Raw genomic sequence first — 20037 nt, 5'->3', positions numbered from 1 at the left:
GTCTAGTCAAGAGCACAAGCAGGAACAGGGCTCTCACACTCTCAATTTCCTCCCTAGAATATAATCTGAGTGATCAATACATTTACTGTAAGTGGGAAGAGTCATGGATAACCTATGATTTTTTATGATCATTGCCATAAGCAGCCATTCTTGTAAAGCAAAAATAGTATGGGATGCTCAGCAAAAAAACTCTCTACCCTACAGCCATTAAAGAAAAAAAAAAATCACCCCCATTCTTTTTCAGAAGAAGAAAAAATATTAAAAAATATATTAAATATAAAGAAATAGGTTCCAAAGCCCTTAGAACAGGCATAAAACTTCCGTAACTTTTCAACTCCTATATTTTTAATTTTAAATATGAGAGAAATATGCTCAGACATACATCTTATATAAAGCTGTAAAGCAGCACAACTGCTTTACAGAATCATTTATATAATTATTCTCACGTATCATCACCCAGCTACATGCTACTGTGATAGGGACTTGATGCCTTGCAATCTGATGCCTAGCAGATCATTTCTACAATCATTAGGGATCCAATACAAAAACAAAACCACAGTGAACATTCGTATCATCTTTAGGGAAGGGAGGCTGCTCTGCTCTCACTACACATCTCCTGGTTCCTTATACTAGTCTAGTCTGTTTCCTGCAATTCACATCATGAGGTTTACATTTTACAGGAAAATGGAAAAGCTTGAAATATCACATTATTCACTGAAAGAATAGTTCTTTAAGTTCTTCTTTAAGTTCTTTAATAGCTTCTTTTAAAAAATAGAACTAAAAGCAAAGGTTACTTCAAGGTTACAGAAATCATGTAATAAATGTTCATTTGAGAAGAGAATTGAGTATAAAAATTAAAGTTTTGAGAGAACTAGAGAGGAAGTCATAGTGCATAAAACATATAACTATTACAACAACTTAAATAAAAAAGTACAAACCCCAACAACAGAGTGAAACTAATACATCATTCCTAGGAGCTCTAGGATTATAACAACTTGCAGTGCATTTCAAATTGCTCTCTGAGGTAACACTTCTTGTTCTTTACTGAAAACAAACAAGGACTATATATTTCATTAACCTAAATAAAGCCTGAATAGCCTGTGACACCTGGGTTTAGCTTGCTCAGCATCATCACTTCCTCAACTCTAGAGTCAACACTTTTGTGACCATGCTGTGTTATCCTTGGCCTTCTCAGATTCTTACAGGTTTTTCTGTTCTGTCTTCTCATGCTCCAGAGGAGGTTTCATCTATGCTTCTTATAACCGTTTAACCCATTCTTCCATTCAACCCCAAACTTAGTTAAAATAACAAAGCAGCATTATGAAAGCATGTTTTTGTTGAACAGATGTTCTTCCTCCCACACCTATTTCATTACAGGCCTGTCTCTCCTACCCTCTTCATCCTGATAACAGTGTTTTTAAAGCCAGCTCCCTTTGCTGATTTTAGCTAAGTTTCTAGGACACGATGTTTTAATTCAAACACAGTTCCAGTTCTACAATTTTATTTTGCGTGTCTTTGAACTTGCTCCTCCATAAGCCCAAAAGATGCCAATCTATTTCAAAATCTTTTCCTAACCTTTGTTTGTCCAAGAAGTTTCCCACTACAACCACTTTTCTCAGTGCAGGTAGTCCAAGATCACAGTTGCGCCATGACTCTGCCCTGCTTTTTGGCAGATTGCAGCATATTATTATGCATAAGTTGAATTCTCTAATATCACTGCATTACTGGACATGTGCTTTTTGTGTGGTAAAGAACTCCTGGAAGAATTTGAACTCCATAAAAACCTTTGCAAGGAGCAATGAAACTCCACACAACAACATCAAGGGTCTTTAAAAAACAATGTTCTCATGACTCCATTATGTACTTAATTATTTGTCTCTTTTTCACTATCATGAAGGTAAAGCTCATGCCACTTAACTGACCTACAGACATTTAGAGTTATTTGAGTAATTTGATCTAGACATTCTTTGTAATCACAAGAATTGCTGACAGCAACGATATCACCAGTCTCTGGAGGTGTGTGTTTCTTGTCCTGTTCTAGATAGAAAGCCTAGATAATGACTTTGCCGAGTAAATATTAGAAGTCAAAGTCTGTGAGGTGGATTAAATCTTGAGACCTCTCTTTAGTTTCCACTTTCAGACAATGGACAGTTCTGTGAAAATTTCTTGATGCTAATTATTAACATTTTTCTGGTAAATGTTTCTTCTATACAGCAACAATTGCTCTTACAATTCTGTGCAATGACTTTTTCATTTTTATTTGGTTGAACCCAATCATAAAAGGGTGCAGCTTCAGCAATGACCCACCAGAGACAGAATATGATTAGCAATGACATGCTTGATGGCTCATTCACTGAGAAGAGGAAAATGCAATTGAAAATAAAAACACTAAAAAACACACTAATAGGAGGTTCTGTTACAGTTTTTTACCCTCTTTAATGTCTGTTTCTACAAAGGGGCTGCAACATTTTAACTAAATATAATAAGTTAACAAATGTAACTAAAGTAAAAAATTAAAAAATGTAACAGAGTGCCTAAATTTAACAAAACTTTGTGACAAAGTTTTAACTAAATAATCTCAGCAATTAATCCCAAGGCAAAGGGTCTGCAAAAACCCAGCCAGGGAAGTCGAAGTCCTGCATTAGATTAGTGTTGCTGAAGGGAGTGGTTTCCTGTGCTCCAAAGCACTTTCCATCCTTACTGCACCACAGACTGCCTCAAACTGGTGCAATCTGTCAGGGACGAGGCATGTATGCAGTTTTACTAAGCAAGTTGCATTCTTGTCTGCCTGCTGAGGGCTACCTTCCTCCTCCTTGGTGACAGGGTCTGGCTACAGACAACATTTCAGCAGTGGGATAAAGGCAGCTTCAGCAACCACATCAACAGCGTAATTTGTAAAATTCCCACTTGGAATTCTCATTAAAATGGTTACTGAAAGCTGGCTGGAATGTCAGGCATGTATTCTTTCCTTCTTTCTTGTCCTCTTTACTTTCTATTTTACTCTGCAGCTCTGAATTTCCTTTCCTCATTTTTAGTGTTTATGGAATATGTATTTTGTCTCTTAGAACAGTGCTGACAAAGCAAACTGATGAGGAACTTGATGTGACAACAAAATTGTACTACATAGCCTTCTAGAAATATTGTGCAAGGCAAAATGCAGAGAAGCAGCATTCTATGTTGACCTCCTTCCAGCTTCCTGAAGAACCTCAAAGCCTACACTGACTTGAGATTCGCAGTTCCTCAGTGGATGATAGCGTCAGGCATTGCTGAAGATTCCAATTTTTTTTTAATTAAATACATTTTTGAAAACACTTTGAAAAAGTCATCAACAGATGACAAAAGTAGACCATTTTTTTGCCATTGAAAAAAACCTCTGTTCATGGGCAATCAGTCAGATTCTGTTCTGATACACATATGTTTCCGGACTTTAGCTGGGATTATGTGGGATATAAATTTGTGCATAGCTACCTTAAGGTATCTCAGCTGCTTGTCTCTCTGCTAGGAGAGAACATTACTAGATTCCTAGAAAAGGTTTACAACAGAAAAGTTGTTTACTGTGTTCCAAGCAAGTCAGTATTACAGTCAACCAACAAGACACAGTTTAATTTTAATAAGCCTGCCTCTAAATGAGAAGCCAGATACAACAATCAGTGTAACAGGCTTCCAGCATGTAAGCAATAATCCATTCATACATCTTGTTAGAAATATATGCAACGTACCAGAAACTCCTGCTGGTGTCTTTATGAATTTTCCATTAAAATGAGCAATCACTGCTTCACATTTTTCTGTTGACTCCATCCTAAGAAAATAAAGAATAATTTACATAAATTAAACACTCAACCAGATTCCCATGTATGTGATTTTTCTTAAAGCATATTTCTTGCTTTTTCTCAAAGTATATTTCTTGCTTTTTCTCACTTCACTATTGTGGCTTGCTTTCCCATGTGTGAGCAATAGAGATGTTTTCTAAGAAAAAATAACTTCAGAAAGATAAAACTAAACTCATTAACATTTTAAGCACTCTGAGACCAAAGTCAGTGCCAAACCGAAAACACTATACTCCTATTTACTTAGAAATTAGGCAGCTTGGACAGCTATAGTGTAAAGGACCTTTGTTGTCTTGAAAGAAGCAGAAAGACTGAATCACTGTAACTCATAACTGAATCCTTGGTGTCCATGATGCACACAACAAAGGTTAATGTCACTCTTAATAAAGGATTCTGAAGTGTCTGTGCATTTTAAGAGTAATAAACTCAAATATAAACATGGCTGACTGAATGACCCAAACTGACTTTGCAGCTTTCAGCTTATACACATCATCTCAACTAAATGATGTACCTGACTCCTATTTAATTGTCTCCTAGTTACCTTCAAAACAGGAACCAATTGCAGAATAGCTGTGATAGATACTGAGAATGTATCCAAAATCCTGAACAGGTTTGTGCACTTAGGCTGTTAAATCCAGACTTAATAGACTGTGCAGGCTACTGGTGAGCTACTGCCAGTCTGGGAGTGGTTCCGGAGGTTGCAGCTACGCCCTTGCACTGCAGCGTAGATGTGTCTCTCCTAAATGTCAGCTTGAGCTAAGTTGCAGTGGGTGACTGAGATGTGCAAGTAAAACAAAATTTATTTTAAAAGAAGAATACATTTTGCAGCTGTCTGCAAGATGATATACGGTAATGTCAAACAGATAATTTCTTTTTATTTTTTCATTAAGTTCTATAATTCATATCCACAAATTAGGTAAATGGACTCAGCAGCAAAAAAACAGGACTAAAGTTTACTAAGTCTTGGCATCTTTTTAATTCTGATAGCCTTTCTGCACATGCTGACAATATATATTACAGACAACAAGCAAAATGCCAGACTGAACAAGAAGTTTTCCTCATTATTCCAAAAATACCTTTTAGAGAAATTTTGGAGGTTTTGGATTGTTGGATCAAAGAAATCTAATTTTTTTTTGTCTCACATAAAACAAACAATATAATTTAGTTTTAGACTCAAGTCCAGACTTGATAAAATACATTACTCCTCATTAATCTGATAAAATTCTCCCAAAGGCAAGAAATTAAAATATATATTTAATGTCTACAAGTTTCTTGGACAATTTTAACTTTAGTTAATATTTATCCAAAAATGTTCCAGTAGAAGAAAAATGTTCACCTTGCAAAAGGAAAGAAGTTCTAATTAGATATAACAGCAATAGCTTATTCAATAACTTATGTATACTATGCATATTTATGGTATAAATAAATAGGTATATAAAAATAACTTCACATTTATGCATATATAAAACTTACGCCACATAATGCAGAAACTGTTGAGAAAATAATTGAAAACTAATCTCTTTTAAAGTCTTCAATAGAAGTGAGGTTTCAGACACACTTAAGTCTTTTGGACTTTTGCATGCAATTCTGAAACACATCCAGCTATATTAGAAAAAAAAATATTTTCCTACCATACCACTGATTCAAGAGAGAGTTGGTAAGCAAGTTTAGAGAGAAGAAAGAATACAAAATGCCTACATAATTTTAGCTTGGATGTTGGTGCATTCTACCCTTCATAGTACCAAAAAGTGAAAGCTACATATAAAATACAAGTGTATGAACGAAATAGAAATGTCACTTAATTTTACACCAAAAATATCACAAATGCTTTTTGATTTATTTAAACAGGACAGGAAGAAAATTTGGTAAACTCCAAACACAGATAATGAATATTGTCCTATTCTGTTCCTTTATTATACCTTCTTGAAACTGGACAGCCTGAAAAGTAATTAAAGCAGGGAATTAGGGGGTTGGGAGGGAAGAGATTAAAAAAAAAAAAAAAAGAGAAAAATAAAAATCACAGTGCTGTGAAATACCCACATCCAACTCACAGGAAAACCAACCCTAAAAATTTTGGCTTCATCACAAGACATAATTTGTTCAGTTCTTTTCTGTGCACTAATTTTAGATTCTGCCACTTGTTCAAATACAGAGCTATTGTAATACTGGCTGAACATCTGAATTACTGGAATTTGACTTCACAGAGATTTTATAACATATTTTGAGAACCCAAATTCTTTGCTCAAAGCATGCCCCTATTTTTGATGATAGAAATCTTCAATTTAGAGCCTCTAAATTTTGATTTTTGCACAAGGTTTAAAGCAGGAGTTAGTAATAAACAGAAACAAATATTAGAAAGGCACAGAAAAGGCTTTGATGAAGAGATCCCAGAAAAATTAACTCAACTAACTAGGGAAAAAGTAGACTCACATGGACAGAATATTTGGGAGGTATCTACTAATTTATGGAAAATACTTTCTCTTGTTGATTTGGGTGGGATATTTGACAAATCAGTCAATTATTTTAGGATGAGATTTACTGTAAGTGAATAAAAATATTTTCTTTCCCAGTTGACATCATGTTAATGAGCCTGAAAATTCAAAGGGCTGATGTTCAAAGGGCAAGGATGTGTTCATTTTCTCTAAGGAGCTAATGAAGAAAAAGAAGGAAAATAAAAGGCAGGGGGTGGGGAAGAAGGGGTTCTTCCTTCTGGTCTCCTGTCTCAGATTCAAACTTCAAAAGCCAGAAAAGTCACAGGAGAAGTCTCTGTGAAGCATTGCATAACTCTTGCTCATTGTTTCAGGGATAGAGGAAAAAGGAGAAGTACAGAGAGGGGAAGGAAGTGGTTTAGAGTGAACCTTTATTCTAGATTGTCCAGTAAAAGCAATAGATTCAGATTTAGCCATCTAAGCAAGATGAGACACAGCCATATTTGCTTCACCAAAGGAAGAATTAACAAAACCCTACAGGGTATCTCTGTCTAGATCTCCCTTCTCTTTAAAAACTTTAACGTTTTCAATAATTTCTGCCTTTTCCTCCTATTGCTGCCTTTTCAATTATAAAAAGGAAAAAAGCTGCCAGCATGGCTAACACCACTGACGCACCTCGCAAAGCCAACGCCACGGCTGGTCCCACTCGAGTCCCGCAGTATCCTTGTGGAGATAACCTGCCCAAAAGGTTTCAGCATGTTCTCAAGCTCCTGCTCATCCATTGAAAGCGGCAAATTAGAAATGTATAAGTTTGTTGGGTCTTGCTCTTGTTGCTGAAAGAAAATTAGAAACAATTGTTATCACTGTTATCACTGACATTTTGCATATCAAATAAACCACCAACTACATAAAACTTCTGGTGCAGATTTTTACTTCTCAGGCCCCTTTCTAAAGGCTACTCTTCCCTAGTATCAGTGACCTCCATCTTGTGCCACTGCATGCAGCATTCCTGAGAAAGTTCCCTTCTCCGATTACTGCTGACAATGACATTTTTAAGTGGAGATAAAGGTGAATAATTGACTAGTTTATAGTCCATTTTACCAGTTCATGTTTCAGATTTTTCTGAAAAGAAGGAAAGGAAAAATGAGACAGAGAAAACAAGTTAGGAAAAAAGGAAATGCAAGAGTGGTTGAAAGAGCTAAAAAAGCCAGATGTAAATTAAAGAGAGAAAAGGTTGGAATGAAAATATGAAAATAATGTGAGGAAAAAATGAGAGAGTGCATTTAAGAACATGTACATTCCCAAAATACTACCGTAGTGATACCGAAGTGAGTGGGACACTCCTGTGTTCTCCCACACATGAACTTTTTTGAGTTTTCACCAAACTTTTACACTACGCATTTAGACAATACAAAAGTCTTTCAAAAACTTTCTCTAGAAACAGACAAAATGAGAGAGGAAGGCAGTCAGGAGATGAGCGATTAGGGAGGAGACAAACATGGTCACATCTTTGCCATCTCCCTGACCTTGGGCTACGTACTGTGTGTGATCTATGTATGTACCATCAAATGTCATCGCAAAGAAACATTTTTATTGAAATTTATCATTGAAATTTATTATTTCCAGCATTTGTCTACAGACTTCCCAGTTGCGGTTAGGGAGCATCTCTCTCATACTGGTAATCACTGGCCCTGCCCTGTGCTGAAATATATTCTTAATCTACACAGATTTCTATGACTTGGCCCTTAGAGTTCTGCAAAACCTTGATGTCATCATTGTGGGTCCCTGTATAGATCTAAGTCTTTGCAGGATGTAAACATTCACTTTTCTTTTACGGTCTGAAACAAATACAATTTTTATAGAATCACAGAATAGGTAAGGTTGGAAGGGACCACTTGGGGTCCAACCTCCCCACTCAAGCAGGGTCATCCTAGACCATGTGGCACAGGATTTAGAACCAGATGGTTCTCGGATATGTCCAGTGAGGAAGACCCCACAACCTTGCTGGAAAGTCTGTTCCAGTGCATGGTTACCAGCACAGTAAAGAAGTTCTTCTTGTATACAGATGGAACTTCCTGTGCATAAGTTTCTGCCTCTTGTCCGAACACATTTGTTGGTCCAAATGCATTTGTTGGCACAGTCATCGATATATTTTCATTTTGTACAAGAAGGCCAAGTGACTTACAGGAAAGTTTGAATCACAACAGAAAACAAAAACAGAACCACAATACTTGACTACTGGAATTGAAGCACTTGTTACAGTGATTGTACTGTATGAATGGTGATATCTTCTCATGGAGATTAGGCATCAATTTGTGCTTATGCTGCCCTTACATTAATAATATCTGAGTACCTTTAGTAGCATATTGCATAATTTATTATTTTGCTATCTTGGGTATCACCTCTTAGTTTGGGTTAGTTTTCCATGGGAAAGAAAAAAAGAAAAAAAAAAAACACAAAAACAAAGGCATTGGGGCTGGGGTGGGAGGTCGCACCCTTTAGAGACTGTTCCAAAAACTAATGCTCCTGTTCCAAAAACTAAATGAAAATCAAAAATGGGGAAGCTAATTCTGTGCTCAAAAACCTTCAGGTTTTCATTTTTATCCTAAGCCTCACATTTATTTTGAAAGGGCTAATGTTTTCAAGTTTTCTATAAGGGTTTTTAAAGAAATTTGAGCATCAAAGGGTCCATAAGAAACACATTCTTCCGTTATATCCTCCTGATATGCATGCCCATGCCACTGATATGACTGTAATTCCTAGCCACACCGAAATCCTACATACGAACAAAATGAATTTTTCCAACTCCAAAGTTTTGCCCTCATAAGCCCCTTTACAGCCTATTACAAATGGCATTTCACTACTCTGTATGATTTTCCTTTTGTTATTTAGTGGAAACATCCCCCTCCCAAAATATGTCTATGCAGTGCATATGTCTATGCAGTGCACAGACAAGTTTGGGATTCAAATTATCTTAGGATACCTGATTTCTTTTTCAAATTAGACAAATCAGCAGAGAGAGAAGACAAGAAAATGGATTCACTGAGATGCCAGAGCTGACGTTAATATTAATTGCTGGGTAGTGTTCGACCATGAGGGAAAACCTACATTATAGTAGTTAAATCTTGACATTCAGTCCAAATTTCCTCAGGCAGGAATCTGAGACAAAAAACAGCTTTCACATTTTTAAAACTAGTTAGTTATTTTGTCTGTATTAGGCAATTTTGCTTTGCACTTGAGATATGTAGCTTAGCTTCCTTCTTTAATGAGTTCTATTAGCAAAAGCTTCACATGAGGTTTCAGTCATGAAACATTACAAAATTGCATTTGTAGCTACAGCATGATTTCCTGAAGTTCCAAATAATATTTGAAAGGAAAAATGCTGAAGTTTTTACTATTTCTAAGCTGTAAAATATATTTCATGCAAACATCCTAAAACTTCCCTAAATAACCTAAGACAGTACATAAGCTGGAAAGCCAGACTGTCTGCATATTTTCATCTAATTTGCTAATTTTTTTACTGTACAATAACAGAAAGTATGAATTATATTGTAAAAATGTTCTCATTAGATAGTCTAACCCTTGGAAAGATAAGGCCCCATTTTGTTCACACTAATAAAAATGTAATTTACATGCAAAAAAATAAATGCTTACATTCAGAAACACCCAACAGAGAAAGAAATTCAGTTAAGTGCAGAATGTCAGAGAAGCCTGTTCAGGTGACTGGGTAGAGCACATTCACCTTCTCTCAGGCTCCTATTGCAGCCTAGGGGTTACCAGACTTCCACATTATACTGGCACTGTATGTGAGATGAGAGACCATGAGCTTTCCTCGCCAAAAGGAACACAAGGACCTACTACAACTCACTGTACATGCTGGAACATTAGATTCTTGTACTTATGTGCCTACTAGAGAAAACTTCATGCCATAAAATCACATAACACTGTTGTTAGAGAAGGCAATGCTCCACTTTGAAAGAATACTAGCAACTTCACCACTAACCCACAATGCAAATCCCTTAGGAACAGAGAGAAAAGAGAAGTGCATCTGAGGAAATTGTTCTAAGGAAACCGCTTTCTCTGAACAGAAAGCACTTTGTGATGAAAAATTTTACTTGTGGTCCATGAAACAATCCGCATTTTCCATTATTACCTATTGGGTTTTGATCAAGTACACGCTGAATGGCTGACTGGAAAGGACTTATTCCTGCTTTCCTGAGCCTTTCTCCATGTCAGAGTCTATTACAGCCTGAATGCTCCCAGGGATTCCGTTATTTCTGCTTTTGATCTTTGGACAGAACATGCAGACCACACCGGGACAAAGCAGAGGTTGAAGACACTTCACATATCTATAGCTAGAACTGGTAAAGATGGTAGGCAGGGGAGAGAGGAAAAGCAAAATAGCTGCCAGCAGATGAAGATGTCTCACTGAAATCCTGAAATACAAGTTGGAATTTCTTCCATCTGTATTTCTTCCAGAACAAAATAGTGGAAATGCCAATAAACACATTCCACAGTGCACCGAGGCGGTATCTGCACTGCATGTGCAAACCCATGGCCACCCTGGGGAGCAGTAGCGGTTCAGCTATAAGGACAAATCTTCACTTTGCAGGGAAAGAAAAGAGACTGCCATTCATTCTCAAAAGGGCTCATTTACAATACTCATTTACAAACCCAACTACTGTTGGAAGTTAGATGCAAAGCAAGACTGAACTCTTTCTAGACAGTATTTGGAATTTTTATAAAGTTTGGTAGCATGAAAATTATACCTATTAATGTGCAAGACACCTCCTCTCCTCCTGTGTACAGTTTATTTCACCATGCAGCTTTTGTCATGTCCACAAGACTACTAAACCTTGACACAGCTATCTGGGTAGGTTCTAGATGATTGTAAGCAGCAATTTATTTCCTCCCCCTTAGAACATGCTGGATTTCCAAGCTGACTTTCAAATAGCAACCACAACTAGGACTCCCCATCCATCTTTATGCTATCTTACACAAAAGGCACTGCGCAAACAGATGTTTGCTTTTATACAAGATTTTGGCATGCAAAATGTTTAACAGTTAAAAATTCAGGAAGTTAGGAGAGAGAGAAACTTTTTAACTCATGCCTCTCTGTCTCTGGCAAGCAGGAGTTTAATACATTAAGTTCTGTGACTTCCTTCCATAGTGAAACCTGCCTCACCATAGCTTAGTTCACATGGTTATTACAATTCTGCTTCAGAAGACAAAAATAATTCCTTTGATATCTGAGTTTTTAATTCCTTTTCTGGAATGAAGCAAAAAAAGTGAAACCAGTGAAAATACCTTCCAATGTATCTCAGCCCAAACCTTGCCTATACACTGTAATCATTCTAAATGCTTTAAAGGCAGGTGTTTCTTCCTGTGCTTAAAATCCACGAAATTCTATATGCCTCTTTCACCTTAGAAATCTTAAATCTCTTGAAATTATTTGCATTTTTTTATAGAAATGATCAAAAATATTTACTAGAGTCAGTGGGAAGTCTCCTACTTTGGGCCAGCAAGCCAGCATTAAAATATAAACCACTGACTATATATATATATATATATATATATATGTTATTTCTACACAATTTAGGAACACTGCTTAATTTGAAAGTCTTCCTATCTCACAAAGGGTTGTCCTCAGCTAACAGAACTGTCAGCATGTCCTGATAGACACTGAAATTGCTAAATATTTTCAGATTATGGGCAATATCCAGGAATTTGTGGGCTACTGTAAGTATCTACATTACTGAGGAAACTAGAAAGTCTTGTTTTTAGCAGTGCAAGTCATCAAGTTTCTATCAGTCTTTTTTCAACAAACGCCTTCAAATGTGTGTCCAGAACACAATAACGCAAAGATGCAGAACAATGCTCTTTGCAGAGTACCACACTTCTTTTTCCTAAAGAGCACTTTCAGTACTAACATAATAAGCTGACTGTAAGATACAGCATTTCTTATAAAAGTGATGGGAATGATCAACTGTTAAGATTTATTTCTGTAGAAAGAGGTGATCAGGAGTCCTACATAATGCAAAGTGCTCTACCATCATCTGAAAGAAATTAACAAAAACCTCCCTGTGCGTGTGGAATCGTTCCTAAATTTCAAGCAAGAAACTTGGCAAAACGATAAGACATCTGTTTTCTGTTGCTCTGTGTAAGGTCAGAGCGAACAGATAGCCATTCAGAAACATGTGACTAGGCACTGCTCACAGCATGGAAGATTCTCTGACTGATAGGGAAGGGATTAAATGCTTGTCTGCCTTCTTATAGAAACTACTTTAAAATTTACAATTGGCCAGTGTCTCACTGAAATATGTCTGTTTTAGCCACAGTTTTAATACTGTCTGACCACAGACTATTACCAACACAATTCAAGGGAAAAATCTCTACCCTAACCTCCACTTGTTCTCCAGAATTGCATATGACTAATAAGCTAAACATTTTAATTCACTTTTACAGGCACATCTGTATTAAGAAGAGGAACTTAACTACAATAAGCATTATGATCAAGACTGCAATCAGACTATCACTGCAATAACACATTCCTTTTTTATTCCTCAGCAATCTTGCTTTCCCTTTGCCAGAAGGGCACCCTGAGAGCTCTGAATGAACCCACCAAAGTTCATAACAAGGCACCAGACCCATGTCAGAACAAGCCACAGCAGTACTTAGCTACTAAGATAACACTTTTGTGGGTTGAAGCTGTGTACTCAAGGGAAGGGTTGTCAACTGTCCTATTAATACACATGCAATTACTGAAGTGATAGTCAATCGGCCTCCAGGTAGGTAAAATTCACCTTACCATCAATTTATTTTATAATGACTTGTAAGAACTTTTACAAAAAAAGGGGGAAATTTATTAAAATGCTATTACAGTAGGATTTAATACTATTACCTACAAAAAGTACTATAAACTAGGTAAAAAACCCACTTTTCTTACAAGACAGTTGTTAAAAACTGCTGTAGAAATCTGCTTGAGTTAGCTCCAGTTTGCCTGTCATCTGTTTTTTGGCATTCAGAAGCCCAGATGCAGAATTAAAAAATTGCAAAATGCCTACCTTCTCTAGTTAGAATAAATGCACTGGCTTCCATGGTAACCTAAACTTATTTTCTTACTTTACTCTCTAGGAATGAAAACTGATTTAATTCTCCAGAAGGTTTCACAGTGAAGACAAATACAAAAAAAAAAAATCAGAAAAGTTAGGTGTTTCTCATTTTTGCTAACCCAAACCCACATTCTTTTTCAGCAATATAAAGAAAGACTGTCTTTAATACATTATGCTTAATAGCTGTGGAAAAGCCTTGATTTCTCTTACAGAGATGAGGACAAGCAGCTAAGCAGCTTTTCCCTCACCAGGTTCACACTTTTATATAGTGTGATAGGTCATCTTTTCCAAATATGCTTGGAAAAAATTCACCTAAAGTAAGTTTAAAGTATAAAAACATAGGAAAGACAAAGCTACCAGCACATGGAGAGTACATCACAGTTCTGCCTTTATAACCATCAGTAAAAAATATAAAGATTACAAATTCAGGTCATCTCTGGGTTCTGGAGGATTAACATGAACTCAGACGACGGGCTCATGTTCATCACAAACTAAAACAGAAATTGTATCTTAAGAATGGTGGAACTCAGTGTGTGATGGGACAACATACTTGACATTGTTAGCACAGAAATCCTTCAGACAAAATTTGAATAAGAAAAAATTCTTAAGATGGTCTTAATTTCTTGCACAAGCTTAAAATATCTGAACACATTTAGTGATTTGTAAATGTGAGAGCTAATACAATATAAGGAGGATCACACTTAATTGTCAGCAGAATTGGAGATCTTAAGGAGGAAATTGTAACATTAGGAATATGAAGTCCTAAGCCCTAAAAATGTCTGACTCTGGGGAAATCTCTGAATGGATAAGCAATGAGTCTTCCCCCAGAAATGCATGTTAGTACATGGAACAACATTCCTTGGCACAAATTAACAAGTCTCACTGACCACAGAAATCTTACATGTCCACGGACTACTTTTATGGTTTCTATAAGTAGTATATGGTTACTAAAGGTAAGTGCTTCCATAGTAAAAAGAAAAATCAGGAAAACACAAGCTGGAAAATAATGAATATTAATTGTTAAAGTTATGAATTATATTGACAATCTTATAGCAAAGTTGTACATACAGAAGAAAATCTCATGAGGATAGAGAGAATAGAGGAGACAACAAGAAAAAGTCTCCAGCAACAAAGTCTGGAAGAAAAGGATCACAGAGTCTACAGCAGTTGTGTTGGACTTGGAAAGCTAAATCATCTTAAAGAGAGGACACTATGCTAATTTTAAACATATGGTTGAAATTCAATTGTGAGAATGCTGGTACGTACGTTAATCTTTCTTGTGATGCCTAAAGTACATTGCAAGCTCTTTGCAAAATGTGGTAATTCCATATGTAGAACAGTTTTAGTAGATACAAGTAGATATAGATTTCACTATATTATCTCAGAAATCTGTTAACCTACCATGAGCTGGACAATATGGTTGTAGTTGTACAACTGTCACTGTTACACGAGGAAGGGAGTTTTTTAACACTCAATGAACTCTGAGCTGCCAGAGCCAGATTGCTATTCTGGCTGGCTTGTGCAGCTCTACATTGCTGTCAGTATAACACAGATGTTCTCTTGCTGACTTTATCTGGGGCTGCAAACACAATGATTCTCTTACTGGCTAAAGTTTACTAGATAGAAAGATAAGAACTGTGGGTTTTATTAACCATTCTTATTCAGTAGTTCTTTTTTACCTTTTATATCTACACATCAGTTTACATCCAGAAGAATCAGAAATAAAGTCAGCTTTCAGTTTGAAACATAGTTGCTTCACTTAACTACAGGTAAACTCAGTTAATAACATTTGAAGGGACAGAACTTGGTCTGGGCAGTTATTCAAATGCTTTATGTTAAACTCAAGGTCAGAAGCCTATAAGAATTTAGGTGTCTCATATCTACTTAGTATTTGGATCTCATCATTTCTAAAACATCCTTTACAGATTCTCAGTTTTTTAAATATCTATTCAAAATGCCAGTATACAGTAGATTTTCTCTGTGCATCTATTTTCCTGTACAAAGTCACGTTCTGTCTGCTCTGAACAGTGTAGCAAGCTAGAGTTATCTCACTTTCACCTGTGGGGTGCTGGGAAGAGAATTCTCAGAAAAATCACTGAGAGCAACCATAACTTTTCTAAAAAAAAAATGGTCAGAGCTTTCTAATACTACTATTAATCTTATCTAAGACTGCACAGCTCTGCAAAATCACAGCTTTTGAACTTACTATTACTGGTTTACAATGAAAGTACTCCTCTAGGAGCAAGAACAATAAACTAATAAAAGATATTTCAATAAATTAAAATTAATGAAAATAAAAATTAGACACCACTTACTGACTAGCTTAGAAATAACAGTACTCTTGCAAGACAGGTATCTGCTCTTTCCATACCTTATCTCTTGAGTAAGAGAGAAGCTACTGGTTTTGTACCCTGAAAAAGATGGACTTAACACTAGCAATCCTCAAGTAGAAGAGAGCAGAGGGACAATAGCTTGTTAACCCAATTTTAAATTTCCATCCAAAAGCTACTCCCATCCCCTGGCCACGCAGTATCATCTTATGTAAGCTCTTAGCCACATTTTCTGACCAAAAGGAATTGTAGGAGGCATTTCTGTCTCAGCAGTGACCAGAAGATACTGTTAACAAGCACAAAGCAAAACACATCCCAGGCTGCTTTGTCTTAGTCAAGCATTCCAAATTCAGGTCTCCGAAAGAGCAGAATAGTTAAAGACACAAAGTTTCATAAGTCATGGACTGACACGGGGTTCCATTGCCAACATCATCATTGCTACATTTCCTGAGAGGTGGCCACTTCTCCACCAACAGCAACTCTTGTTGAACATATTTGGCAGGATTTGGCCTCAAGCCATATTTCAGGCTCCAGGCCCTCCTGATCTGCTCAGCAGTAGCAAAATCATATCAGGTAGGATTAGATTTTTCTAATGCCAAATCATCTTGGAAGCAGACTGCCAAGTACAGCATGATCTTACGCCACAGATAGGAAAAGCTCACAAACAGCAATTATAATAGTAACAGTAGTAATTTAATTATTTATTATACTTAAAATAAAAATAATGTAATTACAATTCAAAGTCATCTCTATAAAACAAACAACAAAAATTTTAATACATACAAATCTGAACCACTTCCACCAAACTAGGATTTGTAGATGAACTTCTGACATATAGCTATGGCAGGACACCGTAAAGAAGGTTTTACGGCAGCCAGAGTCACAATGCGGCTTCAGCAACAACATTTTCCTCCCCTGTCAGCTGCTGCGGGTCAGGAACCACCACCATGTCTGGGAGGTGGGTGAGAATACTGAGGAGCTGTGCTGCTGCCTGACACCCTGAGCACAGAGTAATCGCAGCATCAGATAAATCCATGGATTAATCCTGCCAACGGGCATGTATTTCCTCTTTGAAACTGAAGCAGCTGCAGTGGTCACTAAGGACACTGATTGGCTAGACAGCCAAGAAACTGTTCTCTAAATCTTTGTCTGTGACACTCAGGTTTAAGCCCGAGCAGTTTCACTGCAAGACCATCACTTCATGGCACAGGTGGTAACACGCAAAAGGATAAAATACTAAATGCACAAACACAAATTTTTATAGTGTCTTGCATGTGAAGAGTCTGATTTGTTAATCTTGTTAAAACAACTGTGACTGGCCACTCCAAGTTTGGAGCATCTAAGTAGAGATATGATTTTTCAGACAAATGAAGAGCAACTCTGCCCAGGGAAAAAAAAATTTAATTGCTCGAAATGGACAAAATTCAAAGTACCTAAACTCATAGTCCCTAGTGACTGTTTTGTAGTACTCTTCCTTGAGTTGGTCTCTTTAGTAATTCAAATACTCTCCCCGTGTTAAGAAGCAGAACAAATTTCACTGGAATTCAAACTTTATAGTTACAGACTTCCCACAGGTCAGAATGCTTGACACAATGTCAGAAAAGTCAGTCAAAACTGTTGGGTATTTTCATGCACATTTTTTCATTAATGCTAACAGAAAGCAATATTGCAACTGTCAGAGGACTTGAGCCAGAAATATATACCATGAAAAAAAATAAGAAACTATTCATTAGATTACTATAATTAATTACTACAGCTTCTTGATCTACTCAAGAAGACAATTAAATCAGACATCAAAGCTCATTAGGAAAATGAATTTACATGACTTCACATTCTCTTTTTGCCCCTCCTACCTAGATATCATATCCATAAGATGGTAGCCAAAGGCTTTGAAAAATCTGGTATATATTTTAAAGTGATTACCTAAAACCTAAAGATTAATTAAAAGGCCTTTATTAAGTACATAAAACCTTATAAACAGAAAAAAAAAAAAATCAAGTGTTTTCCCGTGAGCATGTATGTTTGTGTCATTGCTGTAATGAAACAGGCATTAAGTATGAAACATATGGTTTCCATTTTGTTACCCTGGAATCCATCCTAAGACATTTATGTTGTTAGCTTAACTGTTCTCTTCAGTTGAGAAGCTGTGGAAAATATCTCATCTGAAAAAAATCTGTACCTAATGGATAACTATAAAAGATTTACTAGATCTGCAGCAGACTACTTTAATAAAAAAGCCTCTGAGATTACTAGTTAATTACTAGATTTTTATTTTTTTTATTTAGAATATAATTTTGAAAATGAAAAAAATTCCTTTAAGAGGTATCAACAGATTATATTGGTAATATTTTCTATAGTTAATAAATTTGTTGAGGTGTTTATGGCACTCTTTTGGAACCAGGCCATAGACCCAACAAGAGTGTATGACGAAATCATTACTAATGTATCATCCTAATTTTATATATTTGGGAAATTTATGACAAAAGAGCACTGCTCTGAAGATCACATAATTCTAATAACCTGGTTCCGAGACAAGGATCATTAAAAATCAGAGGAAAAGAAGATAGATCTCAATTCTTTGTTTTTTAATAATTCTTGGTTTTGCCCTGATGCAGAAATAGATTGTCAAAGAGATGGTTAGGAATTTCAAGACCTCTATCTTGAATGGTCAGATTTAAATTTTACTCACACTAATAGAAAAAAAAATACCAGAAGGTGTGAAACAAAGTCCAAAGGTTAAATTTTGCCATGCTGTGCTTAAAAATTCATCCCCAAACTGCAATGTTGCTAACATCAGTAACAAGCAGGCAATGTATAAAACCTTTCATACCTTTGTGCTGTAAACTAACTCATTAAGCCCGCTGTAGTTGTTACAAGGTATTGCTAAACTTTCATTTGATTAAGCTGATGGAAAATATTATCATGAATAAATCAATAAATGCAACCAGATCAGTTTGGAGAATTTAACATACTATGATTCTTTATTTCATCATTTAATGTGATCTGGGTCATGGCAGTCAAAAGCCTCCATTTTGTTACCTTAATATACCACATGGCTTGAGGACTGTGCTCTCTGTAAAGGGTCTGCAACTTGAAACTCCACATTGCCCATGTTCTGCTAACGTCCATCTTCACAACCCATTGCAGGAATTAGCCAGTTATTTTAACTCACCTTTGCCATCTGTGCCTGAACTCCACTGGCCTTTAGAGCAGAAACTGCCTTCTGAGCAGCTGCTGGGCTGTCAAAGTCAACAAAACCGTAACCTGAAGTAGAAAACATTTAATTAACGAGAGCAACCAGTTTATAATCAAACACTTCATATCAAAGAACCGTGCTACTAGCAGAGTTATTATTTAATGCAATTTTCTTGTTGATCAAGAGGGAAACCAATTTGAACTCTTATGTTCTTCATGTAGTCCAAAATAAAACAAAACAAAACAAAAAAGAACAAGCTTAGCACAGTTCTTGAACCTTGAACTGGTGAGGATCTACTCTAGTGGAACAAATCCATTTCCATGCCCACTTAATTATCAGGATTTTGGCCAAATTGCTAACAAGCAGTATGGTGCTTTGCTTTGTGCTATCTGGTATGTATCTTCTAACAGCAATTTATTTCACAGAAATCACTAAATAAAGCATCATCTGTTAATTTTTCTAAACTAAATTCTTATCCAATTTGAATAAATGATGAATAAGTCATATTTCATTTTCTCAAAACTGGGAGATGAATTTAGTTTAAAAGACACATATCTATCCAATTTTTAGTTAATTAGTTACCTCATTGTATATACAAAAAAAGACAGTTAAATTTAAAAAGTGAGTGAAAACCCAGGTTCAGTAAAAACAAATTACTTTTCCCATTGTTGCTGAAACAAGAATGTGAAAAATTGTCCTGAAAGCATTTTCCATGCCATATAATGCAATCTTTAAATATTAAAATAACCCACAAGTTCATTGTAACAAATTTCAAACAAATTACATCTGCAATAACTTCTTTTCTTATTCTAAACAACAATATATAACTAATGGATTCTAGGATGTCCAAACTGCAATATACCTTGGCCTTAACAGACACTGACCTTACAGGCTGGGATTTTTAAGGTAACCAGAGAATTGGATGCTCAAGCTCACCAAAAGGCCATGAGAGTTCAGAAGCTACTTCCACAAGATGTTATTGCAAACCTGACTGTGCATTTTTCAGTCTCCTTCCTTTCCACCACTGAACTGCCCAAGTATTAATGAAATCCCTTTCCAATGCCCAGGTTAGGTTAAAAGAAAAAAAAAAAAAAGAAAAAAACAACAACAACAACAACAAAACACCTCTAGAGGAGTAGAAAA

The 20037-nt window shown here is 36.1% G+C and overlaps 1 protein-coding gene across 4 annotated transcripts in view; it reads right to left on the bottom strand.

The window, feature by feature from the left end:
* RBMS1 (RNA binding motif single stranded interacting protein 1) overlaps positions 1-20037 on the bottom strand; it is a 142517-nt gene that overhangs the window by 19043 nt on the left and 103437 nt on the right. For all 4 annotated transcript variants that reach the window (XM_027878457.1, XM_027878465.1, XM_027878474.1 and 1 more), the window contains exons 4-6: positions 18871-18962; positions 6932-7089; positions 3720-3799 (exon numbers count right to left, since the gene is read on the bottom strand). In XM_027878457.1, the coding sequence (XP_027734258.1) occupies positions 3720-3799; positions 6932-7089; positions 18871-18962 (330 nt within the window). The remainder of the gene's footprint in view (positions 1-3719; positions 3800-6931; positions 7090-18870; positions 18963-20037) is intronic.

Source organism: Empidonax traillii, unplaced genomic scaffold, assembly GCF_003031625.1.
Source record: "Empidonax traillii isolate 1590-97213 ecotype Southwest subspecies unplaced genomic scaffold, ASM303162v1 scaffold5:size3517227, whole genome shotgun sequence".
NCBI lineage: Eukaryota > Metazoa > Chordata > Aves > Passeriformes > Tyrannidae > Empidonax > Empidonax traillii.
Note: the sequence above shows the minus strand (reverse complement) of the source record. Positions and strands in the feature narration are given on the sequence as shown.